General features: G+C 41.3%; 1 protein-coding gene across 1 annotated transcript in view; it reads right to left on the bottom strand.

Moving 5' to 3' along the window:
* Window positions 1-77: 77 nt before the first annotated feature.
* osbpl10a (oxysterol binding protein-like 10a) overlaps window positions 78-22,596 on the bottom strand; it is an 80,335-nt gene continuing 57,816 nt past the window's right edge. The window contains exons 8-13 of the mRNA XM_083982086.1: window positions 9,028-9,177; window positions 8,410-8,908; window positions 4,166-4,352; window positions 2,940-3,122; window positions 2,692-2,845; window positions 78-1,834 (exon numbers count right to left, since the gene is read on the bottom strand). Of these exons, the coding sequence (XP_083838212.1) occupies window positions 1,790-1,834; window positions 2,692-2,845; window positions 2,940-3,122; window positions 4,166-4,352; window positions 8,410-8,908; window positions 9,028-9,177 (1,218 nt within the window). The 3' untranslated portion in view covers window positions 78-1,789. The remainder of the gene's footprint in view (window positions 1,835-2,691; window positions 2,846-2,939; window positions 3,123-4,165; window positions 4,353-8,409; window positions 8,909-9,027; window positions 9,178-22,596) is intronic.

Genomic DNA, 22,596 nt, shown 5'->3' with positions numbered 1-22,596 from the left:
TGCTGCAGTTGAGCCCATGTTGATGCCGACTGCAGGACGTTGTGTAACAGCTGTACATTTATAACGACAGGACACAGTTTTAAAAAAGAGATACAAGGTCTTTATTAATGTTCAGTTCTTCATTCATCCACAGTCACTGTTCACTCAGGTGAGTCTGGATGTCGAGAGCCGTTAGTTTCATGTAAGGCGAGTGTCATGAAACAGGAATGGAAGGAGGTGACAGGTTTCCTCAGCAGTTTAATGTGAACTGTATTGTACTGTAATATAATATGTCATGTACCGTCATGGCTTAGGCTACAAACTGGCATCATCTGGTTCATTCACCTGGCTAAAAACACCGTTAGAAGAAGACATCAGAAAGTTCATCTGGAGGTGACGCAGTGAGGAGTTATAGTGAATCTTCTTTTATGACAAAAAAGAAAAAGGCCATAAAAATAAAGTCAGTGAAGAACATGAGGTGGAAAAAAACTCTTCTCATTTAATCTCTGGTCTTTTTTGTTTTTGTTTGTTTTAGGAAAATCATTCAATCTGGAAACTGGCAGCATAATTTATCAAGTGTGTGAGCACTACAGCTGTTTGACCCGCTGTGTTTCCTTTTCTGTCCAACAGGCTCGTTCCCTAAGATTTGTTGCTCTGGTAGATAATCCTCTCATCTCTACAAGGAGAGGAAAAATCCCAGCAGCCCCCAGATGTGAGAACGCCACTCATCCATATTCATCAGCACGGGCGACCCGAGGACACGTAGTAACTCGAGGGGGGGTGGTGGGGGGTGGGGGAAGGGGAAGGGGTGCACTAATTATTACACAAGTGCCACTGTGAGGACACCGATACAGAAAAGATTAGAAGACGCCCCTGAACGTTTTTGCCACAAACAAAACCAGCGTTTTTTTTTTTCCTCAGAGGAGGAAAACGCCGGCTAATGGCTGCAACAGCTGAATGAGAGAGGTAGTAATGGAAAGCGGAGGCGTCTCGCCCGGTGGGTGGTGTTACACTGTAAAAAGGAACAACATGACAAAAAAGATGGGGGACGTACTGCAGCACGCTCACTATTAAAATGTGTCCAGATACATTCGTAGTGCAGACAAAACAATCAGGACCTTTACCTCCTAGTAGCACGCTGTGATCTACTGTATAATAATATAAACTAACACGTCGTCTAACGCAGTAGATTTTACCTCTGGATTTCGATCTGCTTAGGTTTTCGGGTTTCCCATAAAGCTCTTAGAGACCACCCTGATTGGTAAAAGCCACAGATATAAAATAGTAAATTTATTTCTATGGTAAAAGTGCTTTTATATAAACAACTCATTTACAACTACAGTTTCATGTGTGACAGGGGGAAACTTCCATCGACTCACTCGAGCGCAGCATGACAAACTAAAAGCTCTGAACCAAACACTGACATGTCTGAGAAAACAGATTGGTCCTTTAAAAAAAAAGATAAAGTAAAACACCAGTGGCAAACGTTGTTACTGTGCATGTGCAAAAAAGGCCTTGGCAAGGTGAAAAATAGAAATACTCTACTTTGAATAGTAATACTATGAACTGTATATAAAACTGTACTCCTGTCCCAAGAGCTCCAAGCCCCTTCTTGGTTAAACAGTGGAGATCCCTTTGGCACCTTGCGTGTTTCCTGTTTGTGTCTCTAATGTTGTTGCTCTGAGAGTCTTGTGAGCTGAGTCCAGAGGTTCTTGTGTGAGACGCCGGTGCCTCCGCTCGACCTCCGACCTCAGCGCGTGGAGGCAGGATCTCGGTTGTTGTCCACTGAGAAGAGCTCGTTGCTCTGCTGTCAGGTCGACTTCCACAGCGGGCTGTTGTAGATCCAACCTTCTCCCTGCACGAGATAATAACACATTTGATTTATTTAAGACCTTCAATGGGTCACAAAGACACTTAATAGTACGGAAGAGTGTTAAGGCCACTCATTAAAAAAAAATGAGAGGAGGAATCATTTTTTTCATTATGCACATTTTGAATAAAGTCAAAATGTTGTGGAAAAAGTTGAAGTGTGAAAATTTGAAAACACGTGCAGTTGCATAACTTCAGAAACCTACTCTACTATAATAGTTACATGTGCATAAACTAAATATATTTGCCCATTATTCAACACCTGAAAACATTATCCTTTTAAGGACCATTTAGAAAAAAATAAAAAATGTGAAGTTCATTTTCCATTTGTAGTGATTAACTATGGACACTTGTGCAATATTTTAGTCGACTGACAGCACTAAAAAGAGGTAAAATATAATAATAATTTTGTTTTTGATGTTCATGAGTTGGAAAAATTACTTTTTTGACCCTCAGAAACTTTTCCAGCGACACAGGAACTAAGTTTAGTTCCTCAGTCATTTTTCATGGTGCCAAGAGAAAAAAAAACAGTCCCACTGGGATCATAATGAAGTAGAGAACCGGACATGTGACTCAAGTTATGTTGTCTGCTTCACAAAGTTAACCAGGAATGTGCTAAGGGGACTTAAAGCTCCTTGTTTAGCTCATGAGGTTAAAAGAGGCTTTGGCTGCTCTGGATGATCCAGACTTTCAGCTGAAGAAGGTGTTCACAGCGACGTCCGTGGATCACCACAGGAGGATTTGTCGCCGCCAACAAGATGATCTGTGATTGCCTAAATGACGCTGCAGCTCGTATCGCAGCTGTAGGTGCTGCTCCTTGGAGCTTATGTCCTTGCTCTGTACCTCTTTAGTGAAGTATTTTGGAGTCCAGGGTTTGTTATCAGCTGCCCTCTGCCTCTCCTCCCCTCTCTGTCGCTCCTCCAGTCTGTGTTTGTGCTCCGTGGCCTGGTCGATGTTTCCTTCCTTCAGCGACTTGGTGACATGTTGCCATAACCGCCTACGAGCACAGATAAGACACAGTACACAGACAGTAAATCAACAGCTCAAACTGCTCTGGGACCAGCTACGACCAGTGATGGTGAGTTTTCCACCTGGACTCGGTCCGGCCCTGTCGCTCCACCGGCCGCAGCTTCTTCCTGGTGACTGGGAGTTTGGCCGTGTCGATCACTTTGGTTTCCCCGCTGCTGTAGGTGAACTCCAGAGTGCCATTCCACTCGCCCTGCGCTTTGCACACGATGGTGTTGGTGGGGTTGTGTTTGACCTCTGCCGTGACCCTGTCAGCAAAACAGAGACTGTTGTTAGAAAACTGTCCACAACCCACACACTGCAAAACGTTAAGAATACGTCAGGCCTTTAGAAGTTTGAAAATAAGGGGAGGTTTGTTTGGTTTATCATAACTTAAATATCACATAATTCAGATATTATTGCCAATACTATATTTAATTTATACTAGTAGCTGGTCACTGGTCACTTTTTGTGTCCCCGGGAACCGTTCTGTTCTGTTTTTGCAGCGTATGTGATGTCAAGTTATTTTTTGAATTTGTAGCACATTTGTGTCTTTGCGTGGGTTTTCTCAAGTTGTAATGAGCTGAACCCTCAGGGCCACCGTACTTTTTCATGCTACATTACAGACTTTTAGTGATAATTGAATCACTGAGAAGTGAAGCAGAAGTAGAAATCACATTTGAACTGTGCCACATTCGGCCTAATTCATTATGAAATCAGCTGAATTGATTTACAGCACACAAGGAAGTCACTTCAGGAGAAATCTCAAGAAGCAGCTGCTCTTCTTCAGTCACACTAAAACGTTTTACATTATTGACTCAATGAGATGTAGCTGACTGTGATAGTTGTCTTTACTAGTCACACTCAATCTCAATAAGTTTGAGGTTAGTTTTGTATTTGAATATTAGCAGATAACATTAACATAATCAATGGTCTCAACCTTGGGAAAGGGGGGGGGGGGCTTCCACATGCTTGAGTTTTACACTGCTGACTTGTATCATCAGAATAAACATGTCCTGTGATTTTCAGCTTTCTATGCTGATATTGCTGAGGATATTACTGTCAGATACCACCCCTCCCCTTTTTTAATATGAAAATACAATTCAGCAATGAGGAAGCTTCATTTCATCAGTGGCAGTTGACATAATCTGCCTAATATGCAGTGTTTTAAGTGGCCAATGGCAGCCTCAGTAATTAGTCTCATCACACAGCGGAGCGTGAAGCCGCCGTCAGTACAGGATCGTCTCAGCACTTGGTGTTTGTGACTGAAGCGAAAGAAGAAGAAGAATAAGAACCAGTCGCTGGCGCTCACCTGTGCACCTTCCCCCCGTAGAAAGGCTTGGTGTGGAAGGTGACGGTGGCCGAGTAGCCGCTCTTGACGCAGTTGATGGAGACTTTCCCCCCGAGCTCCACCCAGGGCACGGTGAGGATGGAGCGGGCGTAGGCACAGGGCAGCGTGAAGACGTACTCCTCGTCGTGCTCCAGGAGACAAAGGACTCCTGAGAGGAGAGAGAGAGAGAGAGAGAGAGAGAGAGAGAGAGAGAGAGAGAGAGAGAGAGAGAGAGAGAGAGAGAGAGAGAGAGAGAGAGAGAGAGAGAGAGAGAGAGAGAGAGAGAAAGGGGGTTTTGAGTTATGACACAGATACCACCAGTTCACACTTTGGAGGAGGTGATGCTGTTTTCGCTATAGTTCAAATCAGGTCTGATGTTGCAGAGCCTTGTCTCGTCCCACATGTTGTTATGTGGAGCCAGATGATTTCCCCTGCACACTGCTCCTCTTTGTGCAAACACGTAATCAGATGTTGCACTAATTTAATTTCAGGGCCTGGTATGTAGATGTTATGTTCCTGCCACTGCTTTATCATTATGCACTTGTAAAACACAGCAGGCAGTGCCGAGACACGAGCAATAGGTAAACTGACACTGAATATCCTATACACATTAAATTAAACGTAATGACTACGCTACGCCTTTCACAGCACTCTCTGATGCCGTTAATGTGATTTTTTTTGTCGACAGTCCCTGTAGTGCTCACAAAAACAGCAGCAGCTTTCAATCCGACTTCTGTGACTAAACAAAATTAGGCGCATGTCCTGGGTGTGTAGGCAGTTCAAGATATCGTTTAACCCGACTGGAAGCAGCAGTAATTGTTTTCCATTACGCACAATAAAACACTCAGTATCACATACCCAATGTGAGGAATATTATATTATTCTGTAGATACACCAGTTCTTATCTGCTCTATGGAGATTACACTCGGATCTCTTAGGTGCAGGGGGCCCGTGATAGAGGCTGTTACACTCTCAGTGAGTACAACTCAGTGGATGTATTGAGTCATAAAAAAAACGAATTCTTCCCTTGTTCTCTGCTTCTCACATGTCCAGACCATTAATAGTTTTCTGTTCATACACATCACATGTTCACAAAAGACGACTTGTGCAGCTAGGTTTCACTGCTGAATGTCTGCAGGGTCTGAACATCCATGCGGTGCCGCTCTGGTCTTATTGCAAGACGAAGAGATGAAACTATTCAGAGTCACGGAACAACAGCCTGGAGTCGTTACATTACATGATACTGAATAGGTTTCAGTTTGTCGGCATGTGAATAGAGCACCAGGATAACCAATCAGTACTGAAGAGCCCTGCAGGATGTGGCACACACAAAGTCAACGGTTGTTCAAGCCTTAGAGCCAAAACACAGACAACCATTGATGGAAGAAATATTTAGACTTGGCGCTGGTGGAACTGTTGTGGGGTGATGTCTAGTAAAACATCACCTCCTCTCGTGTTATATTCTGTTATCATACTGTAAAATACAGAAAAGCCGAGGAAAGTGGAGAGTCTAAACTTTTACCAAACCAACATCAGCATCAGCAACCAAAAGCGACCGTTCACTTACTAGGGATCGACCGATATGATTTTTTTCAGGGCCGATACCCATTATTAGTAATCAAGGAAACTGATAACCGATATTTAGAACCAACATTTGCAATAAAAATGAAAACTTTGGTGTCAAAATTTAGAATAACACACCTGGGATTAGACTGAATACAGTATACTGTAATACTGTAATAAGCCAAATGACTTATTTTATCGGTTATTGGTGAAAAGAATGGCCGATACCAATTATCGGACAAAAATGCTGAGTATCAGCTGATACTATTGGAAATGCCAATAATCGGTCCATCCCTATCACTTACATTATCATTTACAAATTAAAAGCAGGTGGTCAGGTACATAAAGAACTGTCTGGATGCTTCAGCTGGTGTAGCTTTGTTCCTTCCAAGCTGCTGAATCACTGCCAGTCACATTTGAGCTGCTCATAAAAATACAATACCGACTGCTATCAGTGAAACAGCCATTGCAGGAAAAAAAAAAAAAAAAATCACAGCAATCAATACTTCCTGGGGTGAAGGTGAGTGTGTTCTTGGCTGCAGCATCAACTCAGTGCACATGATGATTAACTGCTGAGTCACAACCTGCCGACAGGTGGGCTCAGGTACAGAGACTGTCTCACTGAATCGCTTCATGTATCCAGCGGTCGGCCCGGTGCTCAAGGACTTTCTGTCCCTCTGCTCAGGGTGACTCGTCCCAAACCGCTCTACGGTACGAGGCCTGATGGCGCTGACACAGAGGACTGGGTTATTGATTGCCATGGGAGAGGTCTCATAGTCTTTCATACAGGACGGGACAGTGTCACAGTGTCACAGTGTCACAGCTGCTTAAAACTAGACATTGTCCAGACAAGCAAAACGCTATTTTCAGAGAGACTTTGTTCCTCCTGATGTCCGGCTGACACAATAACAACCTGCCCTCCAACAAGTCCAACTACTGACTGCATGCTACAACAGGTGAGCTCTAGTTCAGGGCCGATGTTTCCATCTTGTTATGCTTTTTGTTGAAACTGATTCAGGTCTCTTTTAAATCGCTTCTTAAAACCCACTTAAAACAGACTTGCTTTTATGTGATGTCACCCTCTTCTTTTCATCATCTTCTTATTGTTTTCCATTTGTTTTCTATCATTTTTATTCCCCGTCTTAATGTATCCTTACTCTTTTAATTGGTTTAGTCCACCAATCTACTTTTAGATTCACTGTCACCCACAGTTTTACTCAGATGCTCTTAGTTTTACTTTTACGTCTTCTTTAACTCTGTTATCCCATCTTTTCTTATCTTATGGTATCTCATCTTATCTCCTTTTATCATGTATACCCTCCTTTTATTTATTTTATCTAATTGACTAATCCTGCATTTTAATTTGACTCCTCCTGGTCTCAACTTGTTGCTGGGTTCTCATACTGCCTGTGTTGCTGTATTGCTTGGGCGGCCCATCTCCTATGCTTTTATGGCACTTGTTTGTGACTTGTCTCTTATAGTATGTTGTTTGTCAGGCACTTTGTAAACTTGTGTTTTAAAGGTGATATATGAGATGATATATATAAAGTTATCGTTATTAAAAGTCAAATTTGGAACCAAAAAATATCCCTACGCAGGTCAAAGTTGGCATGTGACCTCGTTCAGTTGTTGTGACCTTTTCCTTTATCATTGTTGGACAGTTAACAGCCTACATTTACAATAATCTGATTACAGAAGCAGCTCGTGAGTGACATTAAGTTGAACAGCATTCATACAGTGGTCTGACTGCTTTCACTGAGCCTGCACACTGTATGCTATCTGATCTGACTTTTAATTATGCATCTGTGTGTTCTTGCCAGCCAATCTACCCTGTATAATAAAGGTTAAATAAATAAAATGTGGCAATGTGTCCTAATAGAATCTGATATTGCTGTGTTTATAAGGCAACATATGGTAGTTTAAAAATAAATCCATATTGCTGCTCAAAAACTACTAAATTAAAGGAGAAAAATCACAGTAACATGTGCCAAGCACAGGAAAATATGAACTGATACATTCAACTGTGGTTGCCTCAGTCTCAAAAAAAAGAATTTAATGGGGTATTTACTGAACTACATGAAAAACCTAAATGAACGTCTCCTAATTAGTTTTTACTGTCGGGCTATCTTACTCTTAAATGTCTCTGTTCTTAATTTTAAAGTGTTTAACAATGTTTTTGCCTTTTGTCCCAGTGGAGTTGGGTTGAAACTGTTTAAATACACTGGGACAACAAGCAGACAAACTCCAAACTGTAAAATATTCATATTTTTACACTACTGCATTTCAGAGGCAAGTATTTTACCTTGTACACACTACATTCATGTGGCAGCTGCAGTTACTGGTTACTTCATTAAAATATGATGCAGTTTAACAATAAATTACCCAACAGCATATAAAGTATACAGTATTAGCTCCACCTCTATCAGCTATTAAGTCAATGTGAATGTGCTAGTTACAATAATCCATCAATGTACAGTCTTTACTGTCGGTATTTCTTCTTTTATCATTTCAAGTAGCTTATCTTTATGATGATTTTGTACTTTTACTAAAAATCTTAGTAGTATTGCTCTGTATTTGGTTTTGTTCCTGCTTTATGTGAGATAGTTTTCCTCTTTTGTCACATCTCCAGTATGTCATGTGTTTAATGTTGTGCTCTGACTCACCTTCTCCCACCATAGACACTCCTATAGACATGCCCATGAACTTGCTCTTGGTCCATACATGAGCGTTGACGCACATCCTCCTCTCCCGGCACTCGCAGTAAAACCCTGACACTGGTGGATGATGGGAGACCTGCTCGGCCACAAATCGAACTCTGTAGCACTCCCCCGGTGAATCGTCACCCTGCGGCGTGTTGTTGGGGCCCCTGCTCGGCTCCCAGCTCGACGCCTGGTTAGATCTGACCAGGGGTTTGACTTTGTCCCGAGGCACTTCCCAGGAACAGTGGAAGGTCTCCCCCAGCACGGGGTTGTAGGGCTTCTTGGCCACGGCGCCCTTCCGCCCCTCGTGAAAGGCGGTCAGGTAGTACTCCACAAAGCGGACTATCCGGTCCTCGGCCGTGGCCCCGGCTGTGATGGACAGGAACATATCAGGGTGGGCCATGAAGTTGGCGTACATCTCCAGCAGTGATCGCTTTTCCAAAATAAAGGTCGGCAACACCACCTAGGAAATCCAAAATGTCAAGAGGAAAAAAAGATATTATTACACATCCAGAACAATACATTCATACCGTTCAAACTTTAGTTTTCTTAAGTCCATATGATGTCCTTCTATCTGCTCACCCGTGTGAGGTCCATGCCCAGTTTGAGCTGGGACAGCAGGTGGAGGATGATGCTCCGCTGGTCGTCCAGGACGCCCAGGTCCTCCTCTTCATTGTCCTCCGTGTCTGTCACCTCTTCAGTGGGGCTGATGTCCTCTAGCCCTCGTTGGTGCTGTCAAAAACAAGAACACAACAGCACATTTAATGGATTTTCATTTTTCAATATAAATAAAAAGGTTGAAAAGAGCTTCATGGTTTCAGAGCGTATTGAAGATACATTTTTTATTTGTGACCTGTAAATGGATACAAGCTTCAGAGCCAAAACAAACTAAATATGAGATCAATATAACCTCTTTATATCATAGTTTTTTATTTTTATATCAAATTTTTTCCTGATATGTTTTAAATCATTCGTATTTGAAATAGTGGATTCTTTTTTTCTTTTCTTTTTTTTACGCCTTTAGATTTCTACCTGTGACGTGCGAATGATTAACACAACTGCTAAAAATATTTCAATTTTATCTGGACGGCTCCACACATTCACAGGTACAAAGTGCTCCCATGTGACACCTGTCACCAGAAAGGCCAGAAGGAGGAAGATGACGTCATTTTCCTCCGCCAACATCCACCTGTCAATACCGACGATAAGGTCACTCATCTCATTTAGAGGCCAGTGAAAGAGCTGTTGGGGAGGCAGCCTATAAATACCAAGAGGACACAACCTCATTTACTTTTCACAGGAGCCCATTCATACTCCATTCAGCCATGTCATCCGGCCTCTCCAGCCACTTTCACCGTTTCATGTGACAATAAGGATGCCACATTTCTTTTGTGTGGCCTGTGTTTTGCTTCTGGGAGCCTTCAGCATTGATGCGCACAATGCCTGCACTGGTCAAAGCACACACAAGTTGTCTGTCCTTCATTTATGTTCCAGCATTCAACTGGAAATGGATCCAGTGGAGGTTAAAGAAAAGCTGATGCCTTTGATATCTCTTGCAGTTACTTGGGGCAGTAAGGAAGAAGAAGAAGAAGAAGAAGGAAAAAAAAACAAGAAAGAAGCTGATGTATAATGCAGAGTGCTCTTGAGCCTGTGGGCAACAACAACTCTCTGTACCTCCCATCCGCCCCACTGCTCTTTATCCTCCATTTCTATCTGTGGCTCTGTGCTATAACAATCAGATGCATATATGAGTTCATTTTTCAACTTGTACACAGGTTATTTTAACGAAATTGCAAAGAAAAAAAGAAGTAAAAAGGAAATACTGGGGGAAAAACTCTGAGATGAAACTGCTCATAACTGCTCATGGTGGCCCTGCAGAGAGGGGGAGAAACGCTGAAGAGAAAGACATTTCCAGGACCAGAGTGCCTGCCTGTCACCTGAATATTTCATTCCATGCATGCATGCCAAAAGCTCCACACATCCACACGCACACACAGCGAGTACACCTTGTGCACAAAAGACACGACCGTGCGCGCGCACACACTCACTCACACGAGAACATGCTTGAACACACTCGTACAGAAGTCCCTGGAGCTTGGTTGGTTCTCGGAGCAGAGTGATATATATAGAAGTGAAAAGGAAAAGAGAAGGAGGCACGGGGAGGTCTGTTATGATTCCTGCGCTTCTAACTAATTAAAGAGGCTCTCGACAGCAACAGGAAATTAATGCTGAAGGGGTCAGTGCATCTCTGCGGAAAACACTCGAGTGGATATATTGGTGGCTGTCGTTAGCTAAGACTTTTTAATGCAGTTTAACACGTCCAAAAGAGGAAAATAATGTGCCCTGAATAATAAAGAAGCACAGAGAGTGTTCAGATTTATGACTTCAAAGTGTGAGGAGCAGGAGAAGAGTGTATAAAACAAAAAAGGTTTCAGAGTATTTCTCTCCAATCCTGCTCTTCATCAGTACAACATGAGACCTTTTATTTTGACATTAAGCTGCTGTAATCTACAGCAATGTGTCTCAAAACATCTTGATCCCATGTGCAATTTCTCTGCTGTCATAACTTTTTACCAACAACTCTCTTGCCTGAGAGAGACTAGCACAGGAGGCTAGTAAATGTTGCTAGCACTAGGTTTTCATTTCAAAGACTCATTGCTGTAAGAAAAGACACAAATATGAAAATGTAAAATTTGAGTCAACAAACATAACTTCATCTTTGTTTGTTTGAGTTTTTTCCTTAAAGGACTCCTTACAAAAGTAGTAACATCCATTCCACAGAAAACAGCTGTCTGGTGTTACAGTAGGTGATGGTCATGTTACAGTATCTTAATAGCTAGCTAAATTCCTTTATATGTTTTGATTTACACACCAAAAGTTATTTATCATGAACAACTTACTGACATTTACAACCGTGGACTTGACCAGTATTCATACAGAGGTGAGAAAATAAGATATTTTACTTAAGTAAAAAAATACCAATAGAATGTAAAAACAAAACAAAAAAAATATTAAAAGAATTATCACATACATGAAGTAATACTCGAGTATCTCAATACTTGAGTAAATATACTCTCCACCTTATATATTCCACAACATTTATGTCAACATTTTTTCTAAATGGAGAGAATTAAGACCAACCAGGTGACAACCTAAAATTAGGTTTTTATTATCACCTTATGAATAATCTAGTAAATATTAGTAAACCATTAGCATCAGAATACCTCATCCCTCTTCTTATCCCTCTATAACTGGTTGCTTATTAAAAGTTATATATTCATTACAGTCGAACGTCTTATCAATGAGCAGGTAGAGTTGTTTGATGTTTCACCGTTCTCCACTGCAAAAACCGCTTCAGCAGCTTTCACAGAGCGCTTGTTTCCCAGCAGAACGAGCTCTGCAGCCTGGATTCTTCTATAATATATGAAGTCAACAAAAAGCTCCGGTGTTGGATGAAAACTACGCTCAACCATTTCAGACCAGTGATGTTCACCGCTGAAGCACAACCAGCATAGGCTGCGAGTACACTATTCACTATTCCTGTCCATATCCACAACAAATATTAAAGACCATGTAGGCTACAGGATGCATGCACACAAACACAAACACCAGCTTGTAAACACTCACGCTGCATTGCTGTGTAGCTACAGACTTGACCTGCATGAAACTGGATCTCATCTCCACAAAGAGGGTGAGAAGTGGAGTGGCCTCAGGTGAACAGCAGCAACAGTAAAAAAAGAAACAAAGAAAAGAAAACCCAGCACAAGGAGGGAAGTTACAGCTTCTTGCTCCACACAACAGCAACAACCACAGCTCAGGCCCAGAGTCAATGTGAAATCCAATTAAAGAGGTGTACTCTCAGCGGAGAATCTGTCAAAATCAATGTCTTCGGCAGAGTTTAAGGCTCCGATAGGCATCACAGATTTAAAAAAAAGAAAAAAAGAAAAAGAAAAAGCAACAACAAACACTCCTCCTCCTTATCTGAATTTACGGAGCGGGTGAGCAGCCTTCTTCTTACAGGAGTCCTGGGTCTTGTTAGAGAGACAGAGTGTGAGCTGAGGTGGTGAGCGGCTGTGCGTGACTTTCTCCTCTCTGCCCACCACCCACTCTGAAAAACAGGGAGGAGGGAAAAAAAGGAGCTCAGGGAAAGTCCCAGTGACGTAGCCCTCCACCACATCCTCCCATCATCCCTTTGCTGTGTTTCCCTACATCTCTCTTTTTATTTTTTTACCTCCTCCTCCCCCTTCCTCATTACTACCTCCCATCCTGTCCTCCTGCCTTTATCTCTCCATCTACACCTCCACCCTTCCTCCTCCATTTTGTTATCCCGGGTGCTTATCTCAGCTTGCTTATGGCAGTTCTGCAAAAAAAACCAGCAGCAGTCGACTCTTTTTCAGGAACAAATGGGCAACACACTCAGCTTTTTTTTTTCTTTCTTTTTTTTCTGTCATCCCTCCCTCTTGTAGCTCAGACTTTTCTTTCACCTCCAGATCTGTTCATCCCTGACAGTCTCTCTCTTTTAATTGACTCCACTCTTGTGTTTGATTCATTCTTCTCCTCTCGTCCTCCGCCCTCGCGCTGTCATCTCCGTCATTGTTTCTTTCATTCACCCTCTCCTCCCTCGTCTCATCATACACGCCATCCGCTATTCTGTTTCATCGTCATCTTTTCTCCTTAACTGTCTCCTCACTCCCCTCCCTCCGTGTTCGCTTCCCCCCCCCCCCCTAACTTTCTTCTTCTTTTTCCATCTAACTCTCTCTCTCTCTCTCTGTATCTCTTCTTCACTCCAGCGGAGCATCATGGGACAGTGTGGGTGGCTGCAGGAGACTCAGATCAGGCGTCTGACTCTGCTCCCACTTCAAAGAGTCCTTTTCCTTGTCGATTTGAACAGGATAAACTTGGAGGGCTCGTCCTCCTTCGCCTCCTTCATCCCCTGTCATCATCATCACATCCATCTTCACTCATGTCTTTGTCCAAGCACCAGCTGAGGACTGGAGGGGGGATGAGACTCATCTCCTGAAATCTTTCGCTATTGAATCTTTTCCCTGACAGATGTGTCCTCTTTCTAGCTCCATCTTTGAAGTGTGTACGTTAGAGTAAAGTGGATTTCTCCTCCTTCTGCTACAACATGTACAGTCGAGAGAAGAGGAAAAAAAGATGATGGTAGCCTGAGGAGAGGAAAGCTTTTTGTTGATAATAACTACACCCTATTAAGCATCAGTTAAGTGTTACACTTAATTCATAATTTGTAAGGTATTCTCCTTACACTGATACTTGTATTAGTATGTAATTTATAAGATCAATAGATGATGGATTCATCATTTATAAATCAGTGAGTTGTTTAAATGTCTGTGGTTCATAACATCATAGAGTGTCAGTAAATAATTCACAAACTATTTACATGAACATTAATGCTGCACTTAGACATCCAATGATTAGATGTGCTAAGAGTCATAGAGTATGTCTGATTAGATGAGCCTATTGATCCACAGTTAAACGTTAGTGTGTTAACTGATTGGTTTTGTATCCTGCCAGTAGATCTTTTTAATTTGTTTGGCATTTCCTGATTCCTCAGACTGTAAACATGAACGTCAAGTATTGCCCTGTTCTGTTTATCATTGTGGATATGGAGCAGTAGCATTATATTACATTATTACATTTAGAAGCTGAAATCTAAAATGAAACTGAGGGAGTCAGTAGCTATCATACCAACATAGACTACATATGATACAGCAATCAGCTCGTTTTAATGTTGTGACTCATTGGTGCATGTCAACGAGAGTTCATTCAGAATCACTATTAATTTGATTGTAAACCTAATTTGTATTTCAATATTTTTTCACAGTTCAACTGTGAAAAGATAAAATATTCAACATCAAAACCGTTTAATTGTTTTAACGGCAGCTCTGTGTATGAGCTTAGTGGTAAACACGCAGAATGGCATTAAATGTGTTGAGATCGCCATGGCAGCAAATGTTTTGATCATAACTTTATCTGTAAAATTGATTTACTTTATTTAGCTTGCAACAAGAGGGAAAGTTCAGAAAGATGCGACAAATCCAATTTCCCAGAGGAATTCTGCTCGAATGAGAGAGAAACAGAAACAAGCTGAAAATCCTCAGATTTTACTGCATACGAATAAATGATTAATTATCTTACTAATCGTTAACTAATAGCTCGACCTACTGTATCAAGTCCATTTGTGCCCATTTTCACGCCATTCTGTAAATTGCAGATCAGATTGTAGTCCTTGCTATTGGGAAACATCACATTTGTTTCATTTCATCCTCATTTAACTGTAGGTCTACACTGTTTAAATACATGTACAGTACATGGAGGCAGCAACAGCAATCAACATGTCCGCTGAACTTTCTGCCTGAACAGTTAGTTTATATTTATTTATATATTTGATATTGGAATAAATTGATGGATTCAGAGCTGAAGCTGCAGCAAACAGATTTATTCTGTCTCCACTTTCTCGGTTAAATGTCAGGTATGTTTTGAATGTCAACCTCTGGGGTAGAGTCCTATTTGGCAATTCATCTCAAAGACGAAGGTTTTTCACCGAGCATGTGTCAGTTTAATGATGGATATGATGGTTTATAGTGTTTACTGATAAGATTTATAGCAACCTGACCTTGATTAGCAGCTTTAAATGCGATTAAATGATAAAATTGCATTACTGCTCAGTCTCTAATTAGGACATAAAAGTCTGAAAAGATATTCTTGTGCAGAGAATTACAACTCAGACAGAACACTTTTAAAATGGACCGTACTGCAAAACAGCAAATCCAAATTAGTCTTGGCTCCTCTGCCACAGAAGCACTAAAACTTACAGTAGTTACAGTGAAATTACGCTGAAGCCGAGATCTCTCTTTACCAGGCTGAGGCAAAAACCAAACAGTGAATCCATTAAAGGTGTGAAGCAGCGATGTGAGCACAGTCTTTTCTCTGGGGGAGCAGGGAATCGGCCCAGAAGAACCACTGAGTCACAAAACTGCCACAAATAAACCACGGGCTCAGAAAAGTGTCAGTTGAACGGTCACGAACGAGACAGCGGATCAACTCTGAGCCGGAGTCAGAGACCTCCCAAATCTCTCCCACGTCTTCAAAAAACATGAGGCAAGTGGGGCGGCGATGTTGAGTTTCACTGCTTCATGTATAAGTTATAATGAGCAGTTACATCAGTGCAGCATCTAATGAGAGGATGTGAAATACAGCCGCTGCATCACACTGCTGAGGCACACACACACAAACACACAGATATACACACACACACAGATAAAAGAAACTATTACACTTGAGGGTGAGTCATGCAGAGGTTTGCTCAAGTTAAAGGTGCAGCAGTTCACCAGTAAAATAACATAACCACATGTATTTTGAGACTCTGAGCCCAAAGCTGTAGACAGTGTGGTTGTCTGTGTGAAGGTCCTGATGTTAAACCTCCTGCATTTTGAGAATCAACTTTTTAAACTCACTGAATCAATTAAGAAATGAACCCTTCAATCATCTCAAGTACGACATTACTGATGCTTAAAGGAGACATATTATGCCCCCTTTCCACAAATTAAAATAGTTCCCCGGTGTCTTAAAGACATAATGTGACATGCTTTGGTCAAAATACCCCAAGGATCAAACATCACAGCTCTTTTCGTCCACTCAAAACAGCCCTGTTCAGAACAGCTGGTTTCAGTGCCTGTCCCTTTAAATGCAAATGAACCACTGCTTGCCCCACCCCTTCTACCAGTCCCAGGTAGGGGTGGTATTATTCAAGTCCTAGTTACATCACTGGAAGCCTAGGGAGCCTGCACATTACAGATTGTTTTGTCAATGCTCACATTTTGGGGGCCGAAAGACAACACAAACACCAAATATATGTTAAAGAGCCTTCAAAAAGTGATATTTCCATAATATGTCCCCTTTAAAGCCTTCTGCATAACAGCGATGCCAACTCACACAAAAACGTGCCTCAGTTTTTCACGGTCAAAGGTGTGTTTGCTTGTTGTCACTTCACTTTTTGATTGTTTGAATAATGTTTATGTTAGAAACTAGAAAGCTGTTTTCAAATTCAAATGCTAAATCTGATTCAACACATGAACGCAGCTTGGTCGCAATTAGTTTGGAGCCAGTAACATGTCCACTATGACTGAGTTGAATCCAGTGATAAATAGTTTGTAACTTGAGCAAATGATGTGCTTTTAGATTTCTTTTTTTTGTGTAAGGTGATGGAAACGTCTTGTTCTTTCTCTGATATAATTTGAGCAAAGTTGTCTTTGTCGAGGAGCTTCAGTCTCCACAGCTGAGACAACTATTATTACTATTTAAAAGACAAACGAGCTGCACTGAGAGTAGTCGTCCCATGATACTAGGTTGTTTCTGCTGCATTACACCTCTGTGTAATGGTGTTCACAGTCAGTGTGTTCACTGTTAAATGAGACTGTAGTGTTGATGCAGCAGGTTGAACATTAACACTCACAGTGTCATTACTTTTGTTTACTGTTACTGATCAATGCAGGAGTCAGGAATGTTGTATTGACCCGTTACCCTCCTCTGGTTTACACAAATTAAAAAAAGGTTTCGATTAAAGCCAGAAGAAATAAGTGTTTCATACCTGCCAAGGAGGAGTTGTAATGAAAAGTAAATGAAGGCTGCAGAGGGAGACAAAGGAGGAGGTTTCTTACAGGACGTTTCATATTCAGTCTTCCTGACAAAAGCTGGAAGTTCGATAAAGAACGAATCACAGAGCAGAGAACGAACAGACTGAACATGAACCGAGACCACGCTCATCGTTACTTTTTGTCACAGTATCAATTCAGATATTCTTCTTCAACATGTTATAGCAGGACAACCACACCTCCAAATACTACAAATATGATGACTCATCTTGTGTTATTGAAGCCTATGAGGTCAGTATGTTTGACTTATTTGTGTAATTTTCATGTAATCGTCAATCCCTGCTGCACAGTGGACAATATTCAAATGTTAATTCAAATTTGCCAATTAAAACACAATATAAACAACTTATTTAACTCATTTTACATCCTGGCAAGCAGCATTCAGGTCTCAATGAAAATAAAAAAAATGCAGTTTCAGAATAATTTGAAAATCAAAACTATGTTGTAAACCAGGTCTAGAGTGGACAATAAATGTAATTTACAAAACTAATGCATAATCATTTACATGATTGAGGTATGGTACTGTGCTGGCTAATATAGTCACAGATGCGCTTGAGTAAACAGCACAACAGAGGACTCTGCTGCCCTCTGCTGGGACACACAAACAATGACTCAGACAAGGACAGAGGGAAGGAAAAAACAAAACAAAAAAAAAAACAGGAAAAGACAGAAGAGAGAGGAAATAAAATCATCTTTAGGTTTCTGTGTCTCCATACAGGAAATACGGCTTTGTTTTATCTGTCTATTCTGTACACACTGCATCTGTTCATCCTGTGAGACAGACCTCTGCTCTGGTTTGTTCCTTGTTTTCCCAGTTAAAGAAAAGTTTTTCCTCCATCAAAGCAAAGCTCTACGGATGAGAGGGCGTCACATCCTATAATGATCACAAAGCCCTGAGAGGAAAATTTGTAAATAAAATTAACTTTTCTTACAACAAGTGCTTTAGCTCCTCTTGTCTCTGTTGGATTTCGACGTTTTTATATGAATTTTTTGACAGGTTTGTTGCTTTGAAAGGAAAATAAAAATCCACCTGATTTGAATTTAAAAGGTATGAAAATCTTTTTGTAACGGCTAAACACCAGAAATAAAGTGTTTAAACACAGCGAGAAAGGAAGCTTCCTTGTTTACTCTGCCTCTTTGATGATACTGAGCCGACTGAGGGTTTGTCATGATGAACTCTGTTCTCCAGCAGCCGTAGCTCATATCCAGAGTATTATTACAGTGGATGGGTCTAATGTGCTGCTGCTGTTTCCAATGCATAACCCAACCTGATTTTTTTGCAAGCACCAGCATCTTTTACTCCATTTTCCCACAGTCACGCAGCGACCCTGTGCTTACTCTCCTCCTGGCTGCGTACTAGGGCTGAATATCAAATACTGCTGTGCTGCTACATAATTCAAACAGCAAACCTTTATTATTCTGGAGTAATGTGTTTTCTCCCAGGCTCTCAGAGCTACTCATGAGATTACAGGGAAAATGGTTAACTGGCAAACGACCAAGATTATAAATTGAAGATGGGTTCAAGAGCTAACCTTGAGTTTTACTGGAACTGGAGACGTTGCCCGTCATTTCACATATATGTCATGAGGACACCTGAGCTGCAGAAACTGAAATTGCAGCTCTGCAGGGTCATTTCATTAAAAGCATTAATTATTTTTACAAATATATAAGTGCATGTGCTCTCGGTTGTTTCTCAACTGTCTTGATTAGAAACTCAAAGCTTTTTACAGCTGCTTCTCTCTGCGTTGTTCTCCACTGCCACAAGATGGCAAAATAACCACCTCACCAGATCCACCTTTACAGCGCCAACTACTGCACATCTGATAAATTATCCTCCCAACCGCTCTACTCCATTATCTCAACATCAGCTTCATCAATAAAGGTAAGACAATCTACTTGAGAAAAATCTTTCCCTCCTCAACCTTCCCATCTCCTTCATGCCAAGTGAAAATGTTCAATCACTCCGACCGGACAGGGAGCAATCAGATGGATGATGGTGCTGAATCTCATTAAAAGATGAATAAACGTCAGTGTCGAGCTGCCGTAATGCGCTTTGACAATCTGCACTGCAACTCCTCCGTCTCTCTGCTGTAGCTCTTTAAACAGCAACCAGAGCATCTTTGAAGGCTCTAATGAAATCTGGTTCAAGCCGCAGGCCGGAGTCAAAAACAGGTGAGAGGAGAGAGCAAAATCTGACAGGTGAAGAGGAGCAGGAAAAACAAGGAAGTTTAAATTGAAAAATGAGATGGCTATGCTTCTTTTTTCAAACAGTTAGTCAGGACTTTAGTAGAAACACTAAGCAGCACTAAACATTTACAATAGACATCATTTCTGCAGGTGTAAAATGAGACATTAAATATAACGGTGTGAGAATAAAGTATGAGTTATGCATCGACAGAGGAAACTGATACACACTTTTGTACACTTTCCTGGTGGATTAATTAAACTACGTTAATTGATTTAAAAAAAAATAAATACCATATAATATAACCACCTCTCAAAGCTGATATTATATCAAAGACTTATTAACCCCTTATGTGCCTGTTATGTGCCTGTTATTTGTTTTTGTTTTGTTTTTTCATTTTGAATTGTAGAAAAGAATACAATTAATTAAAATTAAAAACTCTTAAAGCGACACTATGTAGTTTTTCGACCTTTTAAATAATGTTCCTAAACTCATTTAAGTGGTAGTTAACAATTAATAAACAGTTAATCTGTTAATCCTGAGCAGGATCGCACCGGCTGCAACCGCACTCTGTAACTCTGTTCGGTGTAGGAACTCGCCACCACCGCGGCTCGAGCCCAGTGTCCTTGCTCCTCCCACCCACACATGAGTGCCCTGTCCGAGGTCTCACTCTGGCTGAAAGCTAAATATTTGTTGGCTAACACAAATATTGCCCTATTGAGTCTCACTAGGTCATCAGTATAATTTGCTCGGTGTCTATAACTTCTGCTCTGACGATCATAACCTGGTGTTACCATCAGCAGAGCTCAGTGTCCTAACAGCTCACAGCTCGCCTGCTGCAGAGGCCGAAGCGCTGGTGCAGATGGTTGAGCTGAGGCCTCCTGAATCCTAACTGCCATAAAATACAACATGAAATGTCTTGAAAGGTGGCCGATCACCATTACAAGCTGCCCTCCCCCTCCCTGCTTTTACATGTCCACAATGAAGCACTTTGAACAGCTTGACAATTAGCCGTAAATGGGCTGACACCACAGCGCTGTTATCAGCTATTTTACGCTCCCATGTCAATGGAGAATGATCGTTAACATGACAGATTATAATCAGGGCTCCCACATTAGACTGCGGACACAGTGAGTCCTTCATGGAGCTAATTCACTGCTCACATCAAGGGTAAAATGCCCCTCCTTGCTGCCTGTACCATGTTTTGATGTTAGATTTAAATGCCCTGTCATAAAATTTGAGTGTTTAACAGGCCGTTTCCTTAATATCTAACATTACAGATCCACGACAGGTAAATGACACAAGTCTATGGTTTGACAAAGAGGTCGTTACGAGCGGATGTGACAGTAAATGCTGCTGAGACGACTCCTACCATGTTAATCTTCATCTTGTTATTCATCGCTGAGGTTTCCATTATTCTGTTCGGTCGGATCACGATGATTCATGTGACAGATGTGACCTGTGTTTACAAATAAACCTAAACAAACGACCTTTGTGCGTCTTCGCTGGGCTGGCTGTTCTGACTTTAGCAGTTTGTTGGGGGTTTTTTTTCAGCTCAGTGTTCTGTTGCTATAGCAACCTCTGCTGGCAAAGTTCCACAGCAGTTTAAAAAACTTGACATCGCAAACGGGGCCGCCATTTTTGTCTCATGTGTGTGTGTGTGTGTGATCGAGCCAGAGCTGAAGTAATTAGGCTATAATTAAGAGATGATTAATCACTTCGTCCATCAACAGGAAATTAATTTAGGCCGTGTTTCAAACAAAATGTCAAACATTTACTCGCTCCACTGTGATGATGTGGAGTTGTTGTTTTCTACATACGAATACGAATGGGAAATTCATTTGTCTGTCAGCTCATCATCAACCATTTAAGGCTAAAGGTGCAAAGGCCTCAGCCACCCTCAGTGCTCATCTCTCCACCACATCCATCAGTGAATCCATCAGGGAAACATGCCTGAAGTCTCCAGATATCATTAAAAGTGCCTCTGGGTGTTTAGTCTGTATCCTAGCAACGACTTCATGGAGGACATCAGATGGAATTTCAGCAGTTGCCATTGGGTACACACGTATTGTTATGATTTGAAAAAATGTCAACTTTCTGAGTCTTCGCCAATGTCTCCAGCTCTTCATGACTCTTGTTGGGCAGAGAGTTGATATTTCTCATGATGACTGACGGTAGAAGATGTACAGTCGGCCTACATCTCCACTTCCAAGCCTTCATCTTTGCACCAGCAGCAGCACGGCGACCACGAAAGCACCTCTTCATCTCAGCCCCCCAGATCTGCTCCTTCTTCAATGAAAGAAGCTCCTCTCCTGAAGAATCTCCTCTCCCCACAGAAGTATCCATCAGTAGTTGATAAAATACGACAAAAAACTACAAAAATACAACAAAAACACAACAAAAATAAAGCAATGGTTGAGTAAAAACTCAGAGCTACCAGACTTTGCTGCTCCCAGTTGAAGCGCAGAGGAGATTTTTGTGACTGAATGAAAGCATTATTCATTATTTTCAGACAATTTATGGACAGAATCCATGTTTAAGTCAAGAAGATACTCACAGATTAATAAAAAATAAATAAATCATATGCACTGTTCTGAACCGTGTGTGATCATCTCATCTGTGTTTTTATTCCCCCTAATCTCAGTCACTTTGTCCTTTACAAACAAACAAACTTCAGAAAGCTGACAGGGTTTAATGGTGCGTTCGTTACAACTCAGAGGTCGGGATTCCCAACTCGGAAATTTCCGACTTCCGACATCATTGCATTCACGCTGCAGGAACTCGGAAGAAAAAAAAACATGGAGACCTGAAGGAAGTTTGGCGTATTGTGGCTCATCATAGCTGAATACGAAAAATAAATGCAGCAGTAAATTATGTTTATTTTGGAGGAGAGGAGACGCCGCAGATAAGTGCACATAATGTTATGGCCTTGATGACCGTTAAACGTTATTTCCGTCACATACGAGGAACACAATTCCACACAATACAACAATCACAGCTTAATATAAATGCATTTCATATAGGCTACTGCAATATTACACAAAAAATATACATTAAAACCTCAACAAATAACTTAAAGGCCCCATGCTGTGCACTTTTCTCTGGGTTTATTTACCTGCTGATATCCCTAACAAGATGTATCATTGGTTTTGAGTACCTGTGATCTGCTTAATATCGTTTATACTGCCCCTTTCTGTTGCCTCTTTTTGGAGCTCTAGCAGGCACAGGTCATTTGGCCAATCAGAAGAGAGAATGAGAACCTCTCCTCTGATTGGCTGACTGTTTTTGAGT

The sequence above is a fragment of the Trachurus trachurus genome (genome assembly GCF_905171665.1).
Source record: "Trachurus trachurus genome assembly, chromosome: 11".
NCBI classification, from domain to species: domain Eukaryota; kingdom Metazoa; phylum Chordata; class Actinopteri; order Carangiformes; family Carangidae; genus Trachurus; species Trachurus trachurus.
Note: the sequence above shows the minus strand (reverse complement) of the source record. Positions and strands in the feature narration are given on the sequence as shown.